This window comes from Ammodytes marinus (assembly GCF_949987685.1).
Source record: "Ammodytes marinus genome assembly, chromosome: 15".
Lineage (NCBI taxonomy): Eukaryota > Metazoa > Chordata > Actinopteri > Uranoscopiformes > Ammodytidae > Ammodytes > Ammodytes marinus.
Genome location: NC_137219.1, coordinates 21,382,917 through 21,406,504, shown reverse-complemented (window position 1 = coordinate 21,406,504; position 23,588 = coordinate 21,382,917). Strand labels below are relative to the sequence as shown.

The following is a 23,588-nucleotide window of genomic DNA, read 5'->3' as shown; positions in this document are numbered from 1 at the left end:
CACACAATCCCCCACTTTTGGCTCCAGCTTTCACCATATAAATATTTCAGTCTTTCACCTGACAGTCAGATGGATGGAGCAGGGAAGCAGGTGTGTGTGTGTGTGTGTATAAGTAGTAGATGCACTGAGATATACAAAGTTTATGTATTTGTTCAGATCATGTTGTTGTTGGGGAGGTTAAAATACAGCATGAACATGTTCGTTCATTACTGGGTCATTACTGATAATGAAAACAACTTAACAATGGAAGTATTCAGTCTTCCTATATGCAACAATGTGTAAACTCCTCTACACAATTGTATTAAACAGTGTGAGGAGCCATTGGATTATCTAAAAGCATTGACACACAGCTGACAACGAGGCTGTTTTCCTTAGCTCTTCTAAAGTTGGTGCATTAGACGGAATCAATTCTTACATGAGGCAAAAAAAAAATGCCATGCCCAAGCTGAGACAGGATTTGTACCAAGTATGTTTAACATTCTAAAATTGTCCTAAAGTGAAAGTGACTAAGAGTACAATACAATACAGTGCAGCAGTAACGTCTGTGGGCTGAGGCCGTGACCTTTAAAGGGGATCAAGTGCTAAGTGATACCTGAGAATCCAGCAGGGAACTCACTAGTGAGACTCACCTGTGGCTTCCTGACACTCTAGGATAAAGCCTGTCAGCGCTGTAATCCCCTGATAATACACACACACAAAGGAGGACACGCCTCTCAGCTGACAGACACACACCTGAGAAAGTAACACACACCGCTGGCCCTGAGGTCACCGCCACAGGGACCACCACCACACACAAACACACACACACACACACACACGTTTCTAGTAATTTTTACAAGAGAATAAGGTATTGGTTTAAAAGGATCCTAGCAGAAAGTGACAAAATGTGTTAAAATAGACAAGATTTCTTTTTTTTAACCACTTTTTATTATCTTTGTCACTATAATCATCCTATTTTCAGTCATTCATTTACAGCACGCAGCAGGACTCAGTGACTGAGCTCCACATCGACAAAGCCAATCATCATAGTTTTAATCCTCAGACAGCGTCGCGGTAACATCACTCTCCAGCAAAATAGAATCATAATTTACTCTCCAAAATAATAACAATGCACTTGGAACAATCAAATATACATTATACATAACAACCCTGTTCCTTATTTTTTTATATTTATAATCAAAAATCAAATGAAAAAAAAAAATAATTACAAAAAAAACTATATTCATCTAGTTGTATTGACCAGGACTGTGACAGAACACAAAGACAAGACAACCTCTGGTCGCATGTACACACAATGGAACATCTGATTATTTTTTTTTACTTCTGTTCATACTTACACTTTGTTAAAATATAAATGTTACATAGCAGCTCCAGTTTGAGTGTTGTATGAGTTTCTTTCAGATGGCACTCTGATGTGTTCAGCTTTGTGTGACTACTGCTGCTCGTGCTTAAAACATATCTGCTTTGTTTCTTATAGATCAAAAGGCATTTCAAAATGTACATTTAATAATAGAACAGGATTTCATTTACAGCAACAGTTTGACTTACAGATGACTCTCAGCAAAAAAACAAACGTTTTTACTAAAAAGAAATTGTAACTATTCCTTTAACTTCAAAGCTTCCCTTGGGGACCATGAATAAGTGCAGATTTGAGGGACACTAATAGAAGCACAGAAGGTCTTGACAACATGATTACACAAGGAGCATGTAAAGGCTGAACACATGAGATAAAATGTGCTTGTGACTTCACCTGTGTCAGTTCTGATCTCCTGTGTGTGTAAATGCAGCCTGTGTTTTGGCATTCCAGACTTTACTGAGTGATTGATTCTTCATTGATCTATTGATCATGTCTGTCGATGCTCCAGTAGATCCTCTCCTGAGCCGGCCATACAGCAAGTCAGCGTGTACAGTATGTGTGTGAGTGAGTGGAAGAGATTATTACAGTAATATTTGACTTATAAAGAAAACATTAATAAAACTCATTGCGTGCCCATAATCTAGTTGTTGTCAAATGGTCTCAGTTGACCGTGTGTGTGTGTGTGTGTGTGTGTGTGTGTGTGTGTGTATGTGTGGACTAAATAACATGTAAACAAAATGTAAACTCTTAGGCTTCGGAATGCTCACAACGCCATACTAGGAACTCAAATTAAAACTTATTTACATCTTTGTACGGAACAAACACACACAGCGTACTACAAATCACATATGACCACACATTAAACATGTTGGCACACATACACAGGTCCACATGCATAGGAAAAGTGCAAGCACACGCGCACGCACACACACACACACACACACACACACACACACACAATCAGGGGTCACATCTACAGCAAGGCATTGTGGGAAGGTTGGGTGTGCATGGGGATGCGTGTATCCATGTTAGTATGCACTATAAGCATTTGTATACAGTTTGTGTGTGTGTGTGCATGTGTATCTGAGAGTGTGGCAGTAAACCTTGTGTAAGTGGCATTCAGGCATGCTCTGTGTGTGTGTGTGTGTGTGTGTGTGTGTGTGTGTGTGTGTGTGTGTGTGTGTGTGTGTGTGTGTGTGTGTGTGTGTGTGTGTGTGTGTGTGTGTGTGTGTGTGTGTGTGTGTGTGCGTTCATGGTGAGTGCATATTTCAGGTCCATCCTCTGTGCCACTGTGCTACAGTACTAAGACTGTAAGGGTGCATGTGTGTGTGTGTGTGTGTGTTTCATAGTGCTCTGGGTATGATGGTGAAGGGCAGAATGGGGCTGCTGGCCTCCAGCTCCAACGCAGTGAGGAAACACTCTGTGGCGGCGGCGGCGTTTCCCTGAGCCTGTAACACATCACCCAGGCTGTTCCACACGTCATGAGCCGTACTGAGGAAGAGGAAGAGGAAGAGGAGAGGAAAAGGGAATTAATATTTTAGTGACTCCCTCTAAACATATATCAAGAACATTGACACACACCCATGCACGAACACAAACACACGCACACAAATCTACTGTACCTGTTGACCTGCACTGCATCCCTCAGCACCTTCTCTGACAGACTGTAGCGCTGCAGCTGGTGGAGAATCAGACCCTGTGGAGATGCAAAAGAGAAAAACATGATAACATAATACATCCCTATTAAAGAGTAAGCTACCATGTTGTGATAAAAGTGTACCACTATGCATTTTAATTCAGTTTCAATCAGTCACCTGTATGGGAATAACCTACAGCACCAATGCAAATGCCTTACTTGTAATGTTAAAGGTCACATTAAGTGCTCAGTAATTTGGGTTTCTACAAGAAACTCTTTTTAATGGTGTAGTGTCCAGAAAACACTTCAGATTTCTCCCTGTGCAATTGCTGAATCTCCTCTTTTCAGCCTCTGTCTGAAACACTCTATTTTAGAGCCTACTTGTGGCAAACTAGTGGCGTCCTAGCCCATAAGAGTTGGGCCTAGTATAATGAATCACACATTCATTGTGGTTTGGTGTGTGTTATGTGTCTCACCAGTCTCTGCATGGTCTTGACATGGGTGGGGTTGATGGACAGGGCCTCCTCATACCAGCGTTTAGCCTCGTCCATGTTGCCCCTCAGCTCTGCTATCTGCCCCCTCATGTAGAGCACGTTGTGGGATGTGGGGAAGAGGTTGGCTGCTTCCTGTGTGCAGGCAGTGGCCTCGGCGGGCTTAGACATGCCCGTGTACACCTCAGCTATCGGAAGAACACAAACACACACACACACACACACACACACACACACACACACACACACACACACACACACACACACACACAAAGACAAAGATTGCAAACTGTGAGCGCAGCTGTTTCAAACATCATTATCTTTTGTGGAATCAAGTGGTAGCTTGGTACGATTGCTGAAACCAACAACAATGCGATGATTTGAGCGGAAGCGCCTCTCCTTAAAGTAAGATTGCAAGCAAGATTGTTAATCCTCTTGAACTCCACTGGTGTATCAAGAACAAGTTATTTCAACAGTAGACATTTGATTAAAAGCCAAAAAGTGAAATATATTTGTGGAGAAAACACTTAAAATTGCAAAAGAAAGAAGCTGTAATGGGAAATAAAAAAAGCATACAGTAACTCATTTTTCCCGCCCTCAATTTGCGTCAATAAGGAAAAACATTTCCAGTATCAAGGCAAACTATTGCCAGTGTTTCCCCTACCATTATACAGGCCTGGCGGGCCCGCCAGGCCAACGGGACCCCCGCCAGGCCAACAGCTGCCCAAAAAAAAAAAAAAAAAAAGTAAAAAAAAAAAAAAAAAAAAAAATATTAATCTTTTTTTTTTTTTTTTTTTTTAGTCTGCGCTACGCCGCGCGATGCACGTGTGCATTCGGAGCGCACATGTCAAACAGGGAAACTGACGAGAAAGAACCTTCCTTTATAGGTCCATGGCATAGGCTACACTGGAGATATTTAGGACTCAGTAACAGGGAGTTGAACAGGAAAAAGTGATGAGCAAAACTTAGAAAGTTAAAGTTGCTACGTCGCCATGGCAACCAATCTGTATCAACAGCTGAGACAGCGCAGCAAGTTATCTTGAAAACAGCAGGCTATAGTAGCCCTACAAGCTTTATTTTTTGGTATTTTCAATGCTACTTTATTTTTATGTTTTAAATTGAGAACTAGGCTACATGAAATATAATGGGTCAGAATACAAAATGTTGCTTATTTTGCACACATTTTGATTGATAGGCTAATCATGATGTGTAGCCTAGGTTAATTCATTTATTTTAAATTAATATTTGATAAATTAAAGAAAATGTTTCATGATCCAGATTATTCCAGAAATTAATACTAGACAGAATATACCTGTCTATATTAGGTCTTCGTGTTTATTGTATTTTATTTTCATATCTATGTGTTTTTCTTCAATAGTTTATATGGCTTGTGTCTCCAAATTATTCCATAAAATTGTTTTAGGCAGGACATATGACAGCTGTTTACAGAGCAAAAAAAATAAAATCAGATTTAGCTTCTCAAAGTGCACCAGTTTGATGCATTTAACTTTAAAAAGGTAAAGGTTTTCTTCCGCAGGGGCATGCCCCAAGACCCCACTAGAAGGTCCATTCTCCCCCAGCAGTCTCAAAAAATCCTGAGGGAAACACAAAATGTACAAACGTACCGAATGTGAAGGCATAACCCTATGCCCTGATTTGTAGCGGGCTGTCAAAAGAGGCTCATCCATAATACGGTTAGTTTTGGTCAATTTCTACTACAAATTTGGTACGCACGCCGCGCGCATACTCTTTATCAGCTTTTACCACCGGGCCTAAAAACAATTCTAGGGGAAACACTGTATTGCATTGATGTTGCTGTGATGTAGACGGAAAAATACAAAACAAAGAATGAGAGAGACAGAGGGAGGAAATGAGTTTGGGTCGGTCCGTCCGTCCGTCCCGTGATTGGATGATTATATTAGCTGTGTTGCCAAGCTGGAAATGACCACTGCTGACAGGAAGCAGCTGGAGAGATAAACAGGAGCCCAAACAACCTCTGTCTATGGCTGTGTGTGTGGGTGGGTGTTTATGTACACTCTTCCGCCTGCTTATTCCTGTGCCATGTTTGCGCCAGTGTACCAACCCAATCTTATCTGATGTGAGCGCAAAGACACAGTCAAAATGCTGTTAAACACAGACCTACGAGCTAATGCCAGAACACTCACAAGTGTTTCAAAGGAAATGACTGTTATAAATATCATATTCATGTGTATTTATTATATTGTTTTGTATTGTTAAATGAAATAATATTGGGGGCGTCTTTAGCTCAGTTGTTAAGGCGTCCCCTCCATGGGCCTCGGCCAGCAGCGGACCCGGGTTCGATTCCAGCCCGCGGTCGTTCTCTGCATGTCACTCCCCTCTCTGCCCCATTTCAACTCTGTCTCTACACTATCAATAAAGCATAAAAACAAATATATATATATCTTTAAATGAAATAATATGAAACTGACTGTAAAAGGTTTTGACCAAGAGTGGGGTAGACGGTTGAGCTGATATAAGACAAGGCCGGAATAGTTTGGATGTTATGACTTTTAGAGCAAGGTTGTCTATGAATGGAATGGTTGAGATGCTTTGAGGTAATGAAGGCTAAGGCTGTGTAGAGCTGGGATGAAGAATGCTCTTACCGAAAACATCTACACACTGTGTTGTTTACAGTTGTTGTGTGTTAATCCTAAATACCAGAACTTCTGCAGTCCTCACTGTGAATGCGTATGATCTTGCTTGCAAGCAATGAAAATCTTAAAAGAATCGGAACATTGTGTCATCTAGACGCCTAAAATAGCAGAAATAACAGTGGCTGTGACTAAGAAGGTAGAGCAGTCGTCCACTAATTGCAGGGATAGCGGTTCGATCCCCTGCCTCCTGTCATGGACATGTCCAAGTGTCCCTGGGCAAGACACTGAACCACAAACTGTTCTCGATGGTTAGCTTGCACCCTGCTTGGTAGCTGCTGCTTTTGTTGTATTGGTGCGCAAGAATGGGTGAATGAGACAAACTATGTAAAGTGCTTTGGATAGAGGCGCTACCATACATTTGCAATTTCATGTGTAACCTACTACTGTATATGTACATGTGTAACCTACTACTGTATATGTACATGTGTAACCTACTACTGTATATGTACATGTGTAACCTACTACTGTATATGTACATGTGTAACCTACTACTGTACATGTACATGTGTAACCTACTACTGTATATGTACATGTGTAACCTACTACTGTACATGTACATGTGTAACCTAGTACTGTACATGTACATGTGTAACCTACTACTGTACATGTACATGTGTAACCTACTACTGTATATGTACATGTGTAACCTACTACTGTACATGTACATGTGTAACCTACTACTGTACATGTACATGTGTAACCTACTACTGTACATGTACATGTGTAACCTACTACTGTACATGTACATGTGTAACCTACTACTGTACATGTGTAACCTACTACTGTACATGTGTAACCTACTACTGTACATGTACATGTGTAACCTACTACTGTACATGTACATGTGTAACCTACTACTGTACATGTACATGTGTAACCTACTACTGTACATGTGTAACCTACTACTGTATATGTACATGTGTAACCTACTACTGTACATGTACATGTGTAACCTACTACTGTACATGTACATGTGTAACCTACTACTGTACATGTACATGTGTAACCTACTACTGTACATGTACATGTGTAACCTACTACTGTACATGTACATGTGTAACCTACTACTGTACATGTGTAACCTACTACTGTACATGTACATGTGTAACCTACTACTGTACATGTGTAACCTACTACTGTACATGTGTAACCTACTACTGTATATGTACATGTGTAACCTACTACTGTACATGTACATGTGTAACCTACTACTGTACATGTACATGTGTAACCTACTACTGTACATGTACATGTGTAACCTACTACTGTACATGTACATGTGTAACCTACTACTGTACATGTACATGTGTAACCTACTACTGTACATGTGTAACCTACTACTGTACATGTACAACCTACTACTGTACATGTACATGTGTAACCTACTACTGTACATGTACATGTGTAACCTACTACTGTACATGTACATGTGTAACCTACTACTGTACATGTGTAACCTACTACTGTATATGTACATGTGTAACCTACTACTGTATATGTACATGTGTAACCTACTACTGTACATGTACATGTGTAACCTACTACTGTACATGTACATGTGTAACCTACTACTGTACATGTACATGTGTAACCTACTACTGTACATGTACATGTGTAACCTACTACTGTACATGTACATGTGTAACCTACTACTGTACATGTACATGTGTAACCTACTACTGTACATGTACATGTGTAACCTACTACTGTACATGTACATGTGTAACCTACTACTGTACATGTACATGTGTAACCTACTACTGTACATGTACATGTGTAACCTACTACTGTACATGTACATGTGTAACCTACTACTGTATATGTACATGTGTAACCTACTACTGTATATGTACATGTGTGTAACCTACTACTGTACATGTACATGTGTAACCTACTACTGTACATGTACATGTGTAACCTACTACTGTATATGTACATGTGTAACCTACTACTGTATATGTACATGTGTAACCTACTACTGTACATGTACATGTGTAACCTACTACTGTACATGTACATGTGTAACCTACTACTGTATATGTACATGTGTGTAACCTACTACTGTACATGTACATGTGTAACCTACTACTGTACATGTGTAACCTACTACTGTACATGTACATGTGTAACCTACTACTGTATATGTACATGTGTAACCTACTACTGTATATGTACATGTGTAACCTACTACTGTACATGTACATGTGTAACCTACTACTGTATATGTACATGTGCATACCTGCATGCAGCCATATCTGAGCCAGGGTCATCCAGGGGTGCATGGGTCCATGTTTGGGTGCGCTGCTCTGCAGGGAGGAGGCTACCTCAGACAGAGCCTGCTCCACCCGGCTGGCTGCTATAGACGTAGCATGAACCGAACCTACAGGGGATGGGAATCAAACCGTTACACACACACACACGCTCCGTCTCCCAGAGGAGCCCACTCACTACTACGGCAGCGTTAGGCGGCCGCGTGCCACAATGCAGGGCTTTCACTCACAAACCAAACGCATCAGCAGGTGTCACTGATTGCCAGCGGTGAAACCTGGACCTGTTTGGGTGCAGTCAAAGACTCAAGGCCCACATTGCCACACGCCATTGTATTCTGTTTTCGCACTAAAAAAAAAGCTTTTAAGTCACGCCACACCATTCCACACGCTGCAACACACAGTGTTATTATGGCTCTGGATTATCCAGCTTTAGGTGAATTCATTTCTGCACCAGCATGCATCAACACCGCATCAGCCTGCACTCTGCTGATTAGTCATGGAAAGAAGTCTCTCTCTCTCTGATTTGAATCGCATCACTTTTTTATTCCCCAAGTCATATCTTTCTCAAGTTAACAATAAAAAAAGTATATATGCATATTTTTCTCTTATTTTCCTTCATCTACTTATCTTTCGAGGGCTTGGAGCAAAAGGGGCGTAAGAGACATATTTGGCGAAAATGACTTTAAAATATAATGTTAAAGGTCTTGATAAGTTCTATCAAATGGTAAAAGAATAACGTCACACTATACATTTAACTTTTTGAAATAAAGACTGAAAACATAAAAGGCGTAAGTGAAAACCTTCGGTTGAGTTTGGAGCAAAACAGGCGTAAGTGCACCAGGCTTGGCGCACAAAAGGCGTAAGTGCATCTTAATAGGCTAAAAGAGCTGACAATATGGAGGGATTGCAGAAAAGACCAACATTTATACTACAGAAAAAGTGCTTTGAATATGTTTGGAGAACCTGATATACCCACATATGATGGAGAAAATATGAACACTAAAATAAACACTTTATTTTTTCTTATAAATATTTTTTTTACATTTTTTTACAAATATGAATTCCTTGAAGCCTAATCTCTATTAAAGTAGAGATTGCTTCAATATGCTGTTTTTTATTAAATATTTACAATCAATAAATAAAAATAAATTGTTTTTGCTCTCCTGTAAAATTCTGAAAATGTCACTTACGCCCCTTTAGCGCCAAGCCCGCGCGTTTGTGTGTTTTCATGCATTTTTGTTTTTGTGACAGTGGTACTGGAATAACTGTCCGGATGGTTCAGCTGATAAATATTAACTCAACATTAATGATTTAATGAATCCACTTTAATCTGTTCCATGTGGAAGAATTTGATAAGTTCGTAGAGCTGCTTTTACTGTTTTAACATCATAAAAAAACATTTGTTTTCTGTTGTTTCTCAATGCCCTCAATAAATGCTGTGGTCTACAGACACTGATTATGACATGAATGTTTAACAGAAATTGGGTAAAATAATGACCAATGTAAAAAGTCTAGTGTTATACTTACATGTGGTTGTCAATTTTGAATTTGATTTGATTTTAATTGTCAAGTCAATTGCAGCCTTATGAGATTAGATAACATAAATATCTTCCTTTGATATCCCCAACATGACCGATGGCCAGATCCGTGACATAAAAGCTTCACTCCTTTGAAAAATCCCATCCCTTTATCTTGCTTTTCGGATCTCCCACAGTTTCATCTAAAATCACAAGATGAGTGTGATAGGGAATCAAAAAAAGGAAGGAAATTGTAATATAAATGTGTGAGAGTCATTTGGAGTGGATTTAGGGAAAATATAAAAAAGGGAAGTCTTTCTCTCTTACACAACACAAACACATCTGAAGTTGAGTGGCCTAGTTTGAAGGGCACTGGGTAAGTAGTCATTTACTAGATGTAGGGAATGCAGCGGTGCAGCCTTCGTGCAGCATGTTCAGACATGTTGCAGTGTGTTCAAACAGGACACTGGCATAACTCTAGACAACTTTTGCTTAGAGGCATGTGGAGTAATGTCAAGTCAATCTATCTATAAACTGTAAAAAAAAAAAAAAAAAAAAAAAAAAAAACTAACTAACTAACCCTTCAGCCACAAGAATAGAAACCAGTGTTCGCTCAGTGACATGTACACGTGTGCTGACAGATTAGTGAGGAAGCTTTGTGCTGCGGTTTGTGCCTGAAATGTGGACAGTTGACACGGCGACACATGCACAGAAGCTGCTCACTGAATTAAAGGAATACCCCGACTCACTGATCACCACACCGTGAGCAGGTCTTAGTGTGTCCCCCTCTGTGCTTCCAGCATAGTGCACATTCAGAAGCAGCAAGATAATGAACACTTTATTATATATATTCATAGAGTGCGTACCATACAGTGTGATCAAGTGTTAGTGTGAATGGCAGCAGACCAAGTCAATCTTGATAATAGATGCACAGAGGTGATTATCAATGGGGGTATTTTAATCATTACTTGCCTCTCTGGACCTTATATAGATATCAACTGATTATGGCAAATTAATTATGATACCTTGATGAAAGTACTGCAAATTGCAAAGTACATCCACATTTCACTGATGATTAGCGCTACAAGCAGGAAGCTGCTCCTTCCTCTCTCTCTGGTGTATCTGTGAGCATTTGTTCTCTTTTGTTTTCCGTAAAAAAGGATTAAAACGTATCAGACATGTTCATCTGCATTTTGTGGTTCCATGTGCTGGAAAACGTTCAGACTGCCTTAATCTGGCAAGTTGAAAATAATGTCCAAAACCCCCTTTTTTTTTGTTGGAGAGATACTCCTTGAAGTCGTTGTATTCCTTTAAGTCATACACTGTAGTGCCAACATGGTAAAAATAGAAATGTGGCACCTTTCCTCTGGAAACTGGCTGCAGACATTAATAAAAACAGAAGATATATGTACATAATTCCCCTCGTACAGACAGTGCACATATATCGGAGACATATCGGAAAACCTGGTCAGGAATAGGAAGGTGGGCAGACCAAAGGGTGGACAGAACAATGGATGGGGGAAAAAAAGGAAGTTGAGATGGAGGCTAGATGGCTACTTACAAACAGAAAACATGGAGGAAAAACCAAGATAGTTAGCGTCCTGAAGGCCGCCTTGAAAAAACGGAGGGATGGGGGGAAAATAAACAGAAAAAGACTATTGTTAATGGTCAAAAGGGAGGAAGAGACAAGAGAAGAAATATTCAAATCAGAAGAAGAACAAAACGATTCGCGATAGGAAGACGGTAGAGCACAATGAGGATGTTCTCAGTTCCCCACAGTGGCCTTTTAGAACACGCGCCGCATCCAGTTGTGCATTTTGTACACTGTCATATGTAGCAGTGACAGGTATTAAGTATCGATTTGACTAAACCTTGTCTGTTTGCATCTGTTTATTTCTCCTATACGACCATCTTCAACGGCCACTATCTCAAAATAATTTTTTTCAGAATTCTGAACTTGCCATAATCTAAATCATCCTTTGCACTTTAGGTTTTAAAGAGTTGCAAATGTATGCATAATCAGTCAAATATTGCCAAATTTGCACATGTATTTAACATTCCTTCTTTTAATTTAAGTTTTTTTTGCAGCAAAATGTTTGATCTAAATAACAAGTATTGCTTTTTCCCCTATTGCAGACATCATTAAAAGGAGGGATGGCAGCAAGGACAACATAAAGTTTGAACTGGGAACCAAGACAAACTGTTGAAATAAAAAGTCTTCACAGAAACATAAAGAGAGAGAGAGAGAGAGAGAGAGGGGGAAAGAAATAGTACAAAAAACATGACATAAACTGGGCTCGGACTCCTGTGAGCGTGTGGAGCTTGAAACGCGTGTGCTTGTCGACTATAAGTTCACCTGAGACCCCGGGTAAGTTGCAGAGCCAGTGCAGCAGGTCTACCAGGCTTGACTGCACACACCCATAGTGTTTGCTTTGAAGTGTTAACATGCATTTACAGTGGGTGTGACAGTAAAGCACATCCGTTACTACTAAAGGTTAGTCAGTTTAGTTTAGTAAACTCTTTTCTCCATGCTTTAGAAGCCTCAACGGCCAGTCATTGGTCAAAAAAGGAAAAAGGAAAAAGGAACTCCTCTTGATTTTGGGCCATGAGCTCTTTGGTCATCTTACTAGTTGAAGAAAATAAGAAAAGTAAGAAACTGACGCTCTATATTTTCCTTAATGTCTCAAAAAGAACCACGCCAACAACAGAGAGTGGTAAACTAGGAGTGAAAGCATGTACCAGTGTGGGTCTACAGTAGGTATGCTGATGCTGATGTGAGTGTGTTTGATGCATATTGTGCTGGTTCTATTCAGGCTTTGGCGGCTACAAGTGTCCTGTGACTAGCAGATTTTTATTTTTTCCCAATTATATTTAAAACAATTATTCTGATGTATGAGAAAAAAAACACTTCGGCCCACTACACTAAAAATGATCAATGTACTGCTGATACACAGAGCATAAGAACATAAGACAACATATATAACATATTGGGGAATGCTCTCATTACTAAACACACAAGTAAAACCAAAGAGCCCAAATGTCCCAAAAAACGTAGCGCACACTCTCCACACCATGCTACAGGCCGAGTGCAGGTCGTGGAGGGCGGTTTACTAGCAAAGGAGAACTGGCGGCGTAGAGTGTTGTGGTTGCAAAAGGAGTGAGTCCTGGCCTTGGTGGGGGGAGGAGGAGGGGGAGGGTGGGGAAGGGTAGGGGGAAAGGCAGAGGGGCTTTGGGGCTGAGGGAGAGGAGGAGGCCCCAGGATGAAGACAGGGGAAGTGGGGGAGGAGAGTGGGGAAGTGGGGGAGGACATAGAGGACGAGATGGTGGAAATGGTGGACGGGGAGCGTGGGTAGAGCAGTTCAGAACCAGAGTGAGAGGAGGAAGAACCTGAGACTCAAAACAGACAAGAAAGGAAAATGAAAAAACAGACATGAGAGAAATCAATCAGAAGAAAAAAAAGGAAGGAAAAAGATGTTTGTAGTAAAAGCAGCAACTCATAGAAAACAGAATGAAGGAAAACTAATAAATAACAAATTAAATTATGTACAAAAATAATAAATATCAATGCGAATGCCAAGGCAATCAATCAAACAAATAGAGATTTTCCTTTAATATGTGTAGATATACGAGAGAAGGGATCGATATAAATACAGGAAAGTCATATCTCACTCTGGATTCCCTGTTTACAATCAAAAGATTGGGTCCGCAATTCTGGAGAATACTTGTCGTCAAAATATGTGAATATCTCATCACGATTCGCTACCTGTCCGTACTATGTGAGCGCTGTTAATATACACAGCCTAGGCTCTGTAAACTGGCATGTTGCTAGCTTATGGTAGGCCCCCTGTGTTTACATTCCCTTCATTTACAGAGCCTAGGCTGTGTATTTACACTGGATTTTTGTTACAGCACACGCACAGTACGCACAAGTAGCGAGGGTCTTGAGGAAATATGCACTGATTTTGCCAAATCAATTTTTGACAACTGCCTGTTACCTGGCTCTCCACCTTTCAAATCGCTGACTCCAAATCTCTGTGTTTACTGAAAAACACAGACTCACAACACTTAATAGCTTTGAGGTCCTCATTGCCCGAGTGGGAGTGAAAAATTATGTGTGTGTGTGTGTGTGTGTGTGTGTGTGTGTGTGTGTTCCTACCGGTGTCGGGGTCACTGAAGTCAGGCAGAGTCATGGCGTTGAGCTGTCGTCTGTCTGCCATGGCTCTGTCCAACAGGCTGCTGCCACGCCCAGAATCACTGCCACACGGGCACAGATACATGCACAGACAGATAGACAAAAAATAATAATAATTAGCTCCAGTATTTTTTTGTTGTTGCATTGCTTGAGTTGCTAAGCAAACATGATACCAAACAGACATAGCATAGCTACTTTTTAGCAACCGATTTAGCTCATCCCTAGTTTGAATGAAAGAGACCAATGTATTGTAGTATTTGCATGTGGGGAGTTTCTGTGTATGTGTGTGTGTGACTGTGCGTGTGTGTGTGTGTGTGACTGTTTGTGTGTGTATGTGACTGTGTGTGTACCTAGGGTTGGTGAGGTTGTAGAAGCTCTTCCAGATCTGCAGCATGTGTTTACAGGTGAGCAGAGCCTCCTCCGGTCCTCGGCACATGGACTCCAGCTTCACCTTGGTGTACAGCAGACTGCCATACACAACACATGTGTGAAATAACACTCAAGTCATGCCGAACAGTAAATAAAAAGAGACCAACAAAGTGGCTGCGAGTCTTACTTGAAGTTCTCGGGGTACTCGGACAGAGCCATCTCTATGATGTTGAGAGCGTCGTGGTAGTGTTTCTGGGCAGACAGCAGCAGGGCCAGCAGGTGAAGGGAGTGGACGTCATCCCCTTGAAGCTGCAACGCCTGTCGGACATAGCCTAGCGCCTCTGGGATCTACACACACACACACATACAAACTACAGGTTTTGACTACAGTCGGGATGGAAAGCGACGAGTAAGGTGACCGCTGCGATACCCTGATTATTTTTTTTTCCCCACTATATCTTTATTCTCTTTTTCCCACAACACAATGAAACAAACAATTACAACAAAATACATGTAAAAAAATCCCCCCCCCCCCCAAAAAAAAAAAAAAAGCGATACCCTGATTCTTGACTTTCAGGCAACCTATGCTTCAAACCACTCAAGCTTTTTCTGCTAGATAAACAGGCATCTGATCCCATCATTGCTAAAGATCACGTTACCTGTCTGGACACAGCGAGCTGCAGCGCCAAGTAGAAGGCTGCTAGATGGTCAGTAGGAGACAGACTCTGAGCCCTGCAGAGAAAAGACAGAGACATGTTGTGTGTTCAGACATTGTGAAAGAAACAAGGTAATAATAAGACTACATGACAAAGTCTGGGGGAAATTGGGTTCGGAACATCTAACCAGGGGATATATAGACATTTAATCGCAATTGGAAATGGTAACATCATATGTTTAGTGCCAACCTCTGGAAGGCTCCCAAAGCTTTCCTCTGGTACTCCTCCTGCGTGCTTCGCAGTGACGCTACAGACAGACAGACAGACAGACAGACAGACAGACAGACAGACAGACAGACAGACAGACAGACAGACAGACAGACAGACAGACAGACAGAGAGAGAGAGAGAGAGAGAGAGACAGTATGAAAAGACAGTCAGTTACATTGTACAGTAATATAAGAAGAGCAACAGTCAGTTAAAACGTACTACAATATTAATTTAAAAACATCAGAAAGGGAACAAGAAACAAAAGAGGAACTTGTGTATTTTTCTAAACCTTAATTCTTCAAAAGCAAGAAGTGACAAAGTGTAGTGCTGTATCATCCTAGTCATTGATGTAAACACACACACAGACACAGACACAGACACTCACCATCAGTCGCTTTGAGGCTGTACACCAGCCCGATGGCCAGGTAGCCTTTGGCTCTGAACTCAGCTGCTTTCTCCCCCATTTCAATCACAATTTTTCCAAAGCACTCGCCCTCATCCAACTGGATTGTGGGAATGGACAAACATATAATCAGAAGGAATGGATTTAAAAAAAAACTTAAATATTCTGAACGGGGTAAATGATATCATTATAGGAATTAGATATGCATGTGTGCAGGATGCTTCTCCTCACCCAGTGCAGAGGTCCGATACACAGTTTGACAGCCAGCAGAGGGATGGTGGGGTCGTCGGGCTTCAGACGGATACACTCCTTGAGGACCTTTACGGCTCGAGCTGATTTCCCGGCCGCCATTAGCGACAGGGCCAGCTGGTACCACAGGTGGAACTCCTCAAAGGCAAACTTCATGGCTCTCTCCAAACACTGGACACATCAGAAACACAGTGTAGTCAGCGTTATCTGGCGTTCTGTGAGCCTCATCAATGTTGGCTGCCAATTAGATTATGATAAAAAAACATTCATTTTGTGTGGGGAAAATTCATTTGAAAACTAATTCGCAGCTATATTTTTGTGTGAGTGTACTAAGGATGTGGGCTTTTTCCAAAATCCCATGTGATTGTGACTAGGGATTGACTGACCTCTGACAGCATCTCGTACTGGCCTCTCCTGCCCAGAGCTATAGTCAGCAGGTCGTACACCACCGACGCAGACTGGAGGCTGATGATACGGTCGTTGTTGTGGTCGGGAATTCGGCTCAGGACAGCGTCGCGGTTAGCCTGAGAGAAGCAAGCACAGATACAGATGCATGAAACTGGCACGCTTTTCAAGATTTCGGATAACCTGACTTGAAGATCCTTTTGCTTTAGAAAGGGCTTTGAAAATATCTTGTGTGTGTCATACCATGGATTCACTGATGAGCAGCAGCAGCAAAGCTTCTTCTGTGTTCTCCTGAGGGCAAAACAGGCTGCGAGAGAGAGAGAGAGAGAGAGAGAGAGATATGGGGAGAGCTACTGGTGAAAACCTATATTGGCATATTATGAGCCATTTTGGACTATTCTCAACTACCAAACACATGGTGGCTTACTTCTCTCCGGAGTACACCCGTGGGCGTCGGCTTAAGCTGTAGTTCTTGGTGTGAATGTTTCCCTGCCGTGTGGGATCGTCCAATGGAGACACGGTGGGCGGGTCTTCCAGAGGAGACCAGTAACTCTGTTCACACATCCCTCTGAGCAAGATCTCTGCAAGCTGTCTGGCTATGGTCTGCATCAACACACACACACACACACACACACACACACACACACACACACACACACACACACACACACACACACACACACACACACACACACACACACACACACACACACACACACACACACACACACACACACACACACACACACACACACACACACACACACACACACACACACACACACACACACACACACACACACACACGCACACTCACACTTTCACATTTTGGCAAGGGTACTTTGGCATCAACACAACAGCATCTGTTAACTTACATTGCTTCTAATATCCTTCTAATATATTTTGATTACAGTTATAATGATAGATAGAAAGCAGTGTGGATCCTTTTGGACAGTCTAATCACGAACAATCCAAATCAAATATTCTACTTGTTTATGGTCGGTTTTGTAGCTACATAAGTAGAAATTTGCAATTAAAATGAGACAGGAAGGAGGAATTTTCTTTTGCAACATTTAAAAAAAAAAGGAAAATGTTGACATTTCGGTTAATAAGATTAATAACAGGAAAGCAATCATTTGCTTTCTTGCCAAATATTAAATGAGAAGATTGATACCACGGTTGGGTATAATGGAAGCTAGTGTCAGAAGGCTTATCTTATCCACTTATATTAGGAAAAAGAGTAATACAATAAATAGAGGGAAGTGTTACATGTCCATGTCTTAAAGTAAAACCCTCCCCTCACCATGCGCAGGCTCTGGGTGGTCCTGGTCTCAACAGCCCGAAGAATCTCCCGAAACCGGCCCACGCCTCTCGTCAGGTTGCTATGGCAATGTAGTGAGGAAACAGGATGAAAAAAAAAAACACCTGTTAGAGTTTGTAGTGCGTGCATGTGTGAATGCAAGATTTCACAATAACAGACACAAATGCATACTCCATACAGTGGCCAAAACATTTCATTTCAACTACTGTATGTGAGAGTCAGTGAACATGTGGATGATTAGTAGCATCACTAGCAGATGTTTCTCTGCACAACAACTTTGCCGGTTTGCAACATGACACAACAAATGCCTGTTCTAAAAGGTGATGTTAAAATCCTCACGCTGCAAAGACAGAATATTGTACAAGGCTTCAGCAGCTGCTGCAGTAACAGAACCAACCCGTCTCTGCTTTACCTAAAACCACAACACCTGAGGGAACTACTTTCTGCTGCTCTGCGCGTGTTACTTTACACACTTTTTCTGCTTTTTATCAGCCTGTCATCAGCTTTGTAGCGTGATAACTAGAATGTTGGTGGAAAGGTGCCCACAAAAGTGGTTCTTGATTTATGTTTGGGCAACTGACTTCCTATCTAAACAAGAGAAAGGTGACTAGTAAATGAGAAGAATTAATATGGTAAAAAATGTGCAATTATTTAGAACCCCCCCCAGATGATTTCTGTACAAACCTCCTGTATCTATCTATACGCCAGCTGCTGTTTCTCTCACAAGTCTTACCCGTTCTTGAAGTGGATGACGTGGGCTCTCTGCATGCCCGTCTCCAGGAAGTAGCCTAGCTCCAGGTCCTGGGCTGTCGGGCCGGGCTTCGGACTGCGGTTTTGCATTCCAGCAGACAATGCCTGGGGAAATCACACCAATGGGGATAAAAGATAAAAAATGTTAGTTAACACAAAATGTGGAAACGTTTTTGCCTGATCTAATTCATTTCTGTCCTCAGGTTGAAGTACTGAGTAGAGAAAAGGCCACAAACCTCTCAGTGTGTGTCAGTGTGGTTAACTTAACTGTAACAGCAAAGCTTTTATGTTTGATGCACAGCTGCTGCTAGTACTATGAAAACAGCTAGGGTCAACTGTGCACCAGCTACATGTTTATGTGTATGTGTTTGATTCAAAGTGGCTCACTTGTATTATTCCATTTCTAAATGGGCCTATCATGACATGTAATGTGTTGGTGCATGATGATAATAATAACGAAGCAAGATTTTTTGATTTAAAAAAATTAATAATATTTCTGTCTTTTGCAGTACAGTGTGGAAGAGTGGGACTACATGAAAAATCGACTTTTATCCACTTTCGGAGACATAATAAAAAAGCAAGTGCGTTCCTGTTACTTTGGTGGGACTATCAATCCAGCGACAAGAAGACGAATGTATTATAGGAAACATGATAATATATAATAAATTATACAATGAGTCACTGGTTGATAAATAAACTTAATCGTAAAAAACTGGGATTATTTTGTGTGTTTTATGCAAATGAGGCCCGACACCTAAACATAAATGTACAACTATGACATCTAAAATGATTCCTGTAGCTCACGATGTTTCCGTCTCTCTCAGACTTTGTCCTCATAAAAGCGGAAGAGATTTGTTTGCCAGTTGGCCGGGGAAATGAGCGCATTGCACTTGCCAAACTCGCACACACTGACAGCTGGTTATTCATCTCACACCCACAGACAGTGATGGAGGAAGGGCAGCTGGGAGTCCAATGCCCTCACAAGATATTTGCTGAGAGCTTGTGTGTGACACAGCACGTGAAAATATCACAAAAAGAAAAATTATCTAAATTCACAACCTGAAACGTCTGACTGAAGACTGAAGAAAACTAGCACAAGCATACTACTGTGTGTATACCTTCTCAGCCTCCTGCAGGTAGAGCAGAGCAATGTCTCCAGACTTCTCATAGCAGTCGATGATTTCCTGCTCCCGCTCTGTCAGGTTCCTATTGGAGGATGGAGAGCCAGTGTTCTTATTGGTTAGAGCCGGGGAGGCAGCCGGGACCTTCTCTAGACACAGACCTAAGGGCCAATACGGAGACAGAGAAAAATAAACAAAATGGTGAGAAAGTCTGTGATACCGTTTTCATTTGTCTGTTGTTCTAATCAATATGCTTGGTCACTCCAAACATAGATTGATTCAATTTAATATTCAAGGACACTCATATTTATCAATTATAAATAAGAATAGGATGACATTAGAATGTTTTTGAAAAAAAGCCAAATGCCAAAATCTATTTTTAAAAAGGACAAAAACCTGAGATATTTCATGTGTAACTGTGTGCATTTATTCACAGCAAAGTTTATTTCACAGTGACGCTGTACTGCCACCATGTGGATTAAAGCAGTAGTGCAGATGTTAGAGAAGACTAGACTTATGTAGGTTATTTGATTACGGGTAGGGGACATGACACGATGACTGGATGTCTGTGTGTATGTGTTTGTTTATACCTCTAGTAGCATATGCCTCCGCTATCATAGACAGCCTATACACAGGAGCCCCCACCAGCTGCATCTCATCCATGGCCACCCTGCCGTAGTGACCTGTCAATACATCAGTTACATGTCAAATAAAACTGAATTCAGTAATGCTTGAATTTTATTCACACAATCAATGGCCCCTTTCTTTTAGTAAAAAGACTTAAAGGCTTAATATGAGTGTGTGGGTTACCTAAAGCGTCATTGTCTTCTCCCTCCACATAGCACAGCTTGGCCATCAACAGGCTGGCTTCCTGCAGGTAATCGGCCTGGAGGGAAGAAAATAGGAATTTAAAAAGTCAGAATAATAAAAGAGAAATGCCTTGAGTTTGGTTTCCTTTTTTTATGTGCTTATTTTGAAAAAAAGTTTGCAGGAACCCCATTGTATGGCACGAGATAAGACTGATTAATCAGGCCGATTATTGGCATATTGAGATCATCTGCATCGTCTGATATCTGCACTGAGGGGGCAGATTAAAAAAACGAAACAAATAATGTCTGCTGGCACTGCAGGCAGACTGGTCAGTGTTGTTCCTTATCGCAATATTTTCCACAGCCAAGACCAGGGAAGGCCAATGTGCGATAGACAATGCACATTTTTTTCTATAAAGTAAATACAAAACAGAGTGATAACTGTAAAAAGTAACAACAAGAGCCAGAATGTTTGAATCAAGGTTTTTTTTTGTTGTCCTCCATCTCTCAGAGAGAGTGTACCTTGAGGTTCCCTCTGTCCAGAGCAGCAGTGAGGTGCTTCCTGACCTCCACCAGTTTAGGTCTCTGGCCCCTGGGACTGGAGCCCTGTTTGATGGGGTTCTCCTTCAGGTACGTCTGGAGCTTGCATTCTCCCAGCAACAACTCCCCTAGGTCATCTACACACACACACACACACACACACACACACACACACACACACACACACACACACACACACACACACACACACACACACACACACACACACACACACACACACACACACACACACACACACACACCACACACACACACACACACACACACACGCGCACGCGCACGCGCACACGCACGCGCACACGCACACACACACACACACAAACAAGATGTTAGGAGATATCATAACTATTATTATTATTATTAGGTAGGTACCGAAATTAATGAATACAATAAATAAATAAATAGTCAGTATAGGATAGGGTCCATCTGCCAGTTTAAATCTAATAGTGAATCAATACTTATATAATATATGGTTTACCTAAGTACCACTGTATAAAGTTTGAAGGTCAATCTAAGATATAACAACAGTCAATCTAAGATCAATTTAAAATGAATTGATGTTCAGTTTAAGCTTCTAAATAAGATGAATCTTTCACACGTTAAGGACAATCTTATGACATTGTGTCCACTTTAAGGGGCTCTCCTGGTGGTCAGCTTTCCTGTGATTTCAGTCAGTACATCTACAAATGGAGAAACACTGCCGCAGCGCTTACACACATACCAGCCAGAATTATACGCAGCTAAATCGTGTGAGTGTTTAGCGGTTCAAAGGGTGGAATGAGAAGTAATCTTGTTAATGATCCTAGGCACTTGCCACAGCTCACGGCTCCCCATGTGCCAAATGACATTCCATCATTGTACAGTTTTCAGAAATGGACCGGTTACACACATAACAAAACATTGATTCCACAATACTTATATCACTCTAATCTATTTTTATTGTTTTTCCCCACAAAGATAAAATGGAAAAAAAGAGCTCTGAAATACATCAAAGCTTTATGAAATTATTTCCATTCATTAACCACCATTTGCAGTTGTGGCCCGAAAGAGCGGCATACACATGAGGAAATAGAGCAAGCACAGCAGGAAGGGATCTTGTTATTTGTCAGTATGGAAGATGTATTGACGCTATAAGGGCGAACACCATGAAATGAGCGACCTTTGAATGTAAAAGTAATGTCAATAGGTGAAATTAAAGAGCAAGGTAGGATGGGAAATACTGGTGTTTGCATGCACTTCAATTAAATCAGTTTGCATTAAAAGCAGCTCATTTCCATATCAAAACTGGCCAAATATTATGTTAAGAAGTCAGCTGTATGATAAATCAAAACTAAATAAGGTTTTCTGTTCTGTGGCTAACGAGCATTTCCTCTCTGATGTCCTGTGTTGACAGTTGTGCAAAGATAACTCAGCATCAGCAGGGAGTTTGACAGCTGGCAGGTAGCAGTCACGCATCTTAGCCACACAGCTAATATGACCTGAGCTTGTTGTTGCGATGTGAAATTTGAACTATCTTTAAAAAATGTGGATATTTAAAATGCCTTTTGTATTATTGTTCATATCAAACAAATCCAACGTGAACCTAATGACAGGTTATTGAATGGAGTTCCTCTTGACAGAGCTGACAGACCACCGGAACTCACTCTGTGGGACAAACTTCTCCATATCTGATACCAAAGAAGCTCATGTGTAGACGCCACACTGCAATAATGTAATAAAATCCCTCGTGAAAAAAAATTACACGTCTCTTACTTGACCTTTGCTAGCTAACTGGCTCCCACCGGAGCACAGAACAGGAAAAAAAACTCCCAAGGCTCGGCTACCGTTGTCAGGAAGTCTCGAGGACTGTTAGCAGGGAGCTAGGCCTCAGCGACTGAATGAACCTGAACATTTCTCACCGTTTGAAATTAGTTTGGCGGAGAGCTGTCGCACCAGCTCCGGTATCTTGTCCCACTGACTCTCTGAACGGCACCGCTCTATCTCCGTCTCCAGTCGTGAGCCAGACTTCCTCGCTGTCATTTTGGTGAGTGGGCTCGCCTGGCTGGACCAAAACACCGGAGGATCCTTCTCGCTGACGCTGAGTGTCAAGCTAACGCAGAAAATAAAAACATCATCCGGTGTCGTCAATAGTTTCGAAATACAGGTAGGATTGCCAATAGCTACCTTATATACTATCTATGATAGCTACAAAGTTGATGACAGCTTTACTATAAAAAGTTGAGACAGGTTGAGATGACTTGTGTCCTAACTGCTTTACTGAGGAAAAATAGTGGAATCGAGTGCTGAACAGTAGCCTACTGCTTCATTTTGACATGCTCGCTAGTCGCTTGCCAGAAGAGCAAGCGCAAGAGTCATTCTTAATCAATTTATTTTGGTTATTTTCTCAATATGATCGCCACTGATTCGCACTACAAATACAATGGGTCTTCACTCTTTGTTCTGGTTTCTTTTTAATAGCAATACAGTCAATCAACACAAGAGGTCTATTTGTCATTGAGCATTTGTAGATCTGATTTTTATTTTGTAAAACTCAGACA

The 23,588-nt window shown here is 41.2% G+C and overlaps 1 protein-coding gene across 1 annotated transcript; it reads right to left on the bottom strand.

Moving 5' to 3' along the window:
• Positions 1 to 914: 914 nt before the first annotated feature.
• ttc7b (tetratricopeptide repeat domain 7B) lies at positions 915 to 23,114 on the bottom strand. The gene is made up of 21 exons (XM_080042901.1): positions 22,950 to 23,114; positions 21,013 to 21,167; positions 20,492 to 20,567; positions 20,272 to 20,364; positions 19,679 to 19,842; positions 18,544 to 18,665; positions 17,793 to 17,871; positions 16,917 to 17,092; positions 16,733 to 16,796; positions 16,471 to 16,608; positions 16,067 to 16,255; positions 15,818 to 15,935; positions 15,413 to 15,470; positions 15,167 to 15,239; positions 14,695 to 14,855; positions 14,489 to 14,605; positions 14,103 to 14,200; positions 8,399 to 8,539; positions 3,470 to 3,672; positions 2,980 to 3,053; positions 915 to 2,848 (listed from the first exon to the last, which is right to left on the bottom strand). The coding sequence occupies exons 1-21, from the start codon at positions 23,068 to 23,070 to the stop codon at positions 2,701 to 2,703; spliced, it is 2,568 nt and encodes an 855-aa protein (XP_079899027.1). The 5' UTR covers positions 23,071 to 23,114; the 3' UTR covers positions 915 to 2,700.
• Positions 23,115 to 23,588: the final 474 nt, after the last annotated feature.

Coding starts and splice junctions, on each gene's coding strand:
- ttc7b (XM_080042901.1), bottom strand. CDS start 23,070: ATGACAGCGAGGAAGTCTGGCTCACGACTGGAGACGGAGATAGAGCGG. Junction 20,365..20,491: donor AGAAGACAATGACGCTTTAG/GTAACCCACACA, acceptor ATGTATTGACAG/GTCACTACGGCAGGGTGGCC. Junction 15,240..15,412: donor GCTTTGGGAGCCTTCCAGAG/GTTGGCACTAAA, acceptor TTTTCTCTGCAG/GGCTCAGAGTCTGTCTCCTA.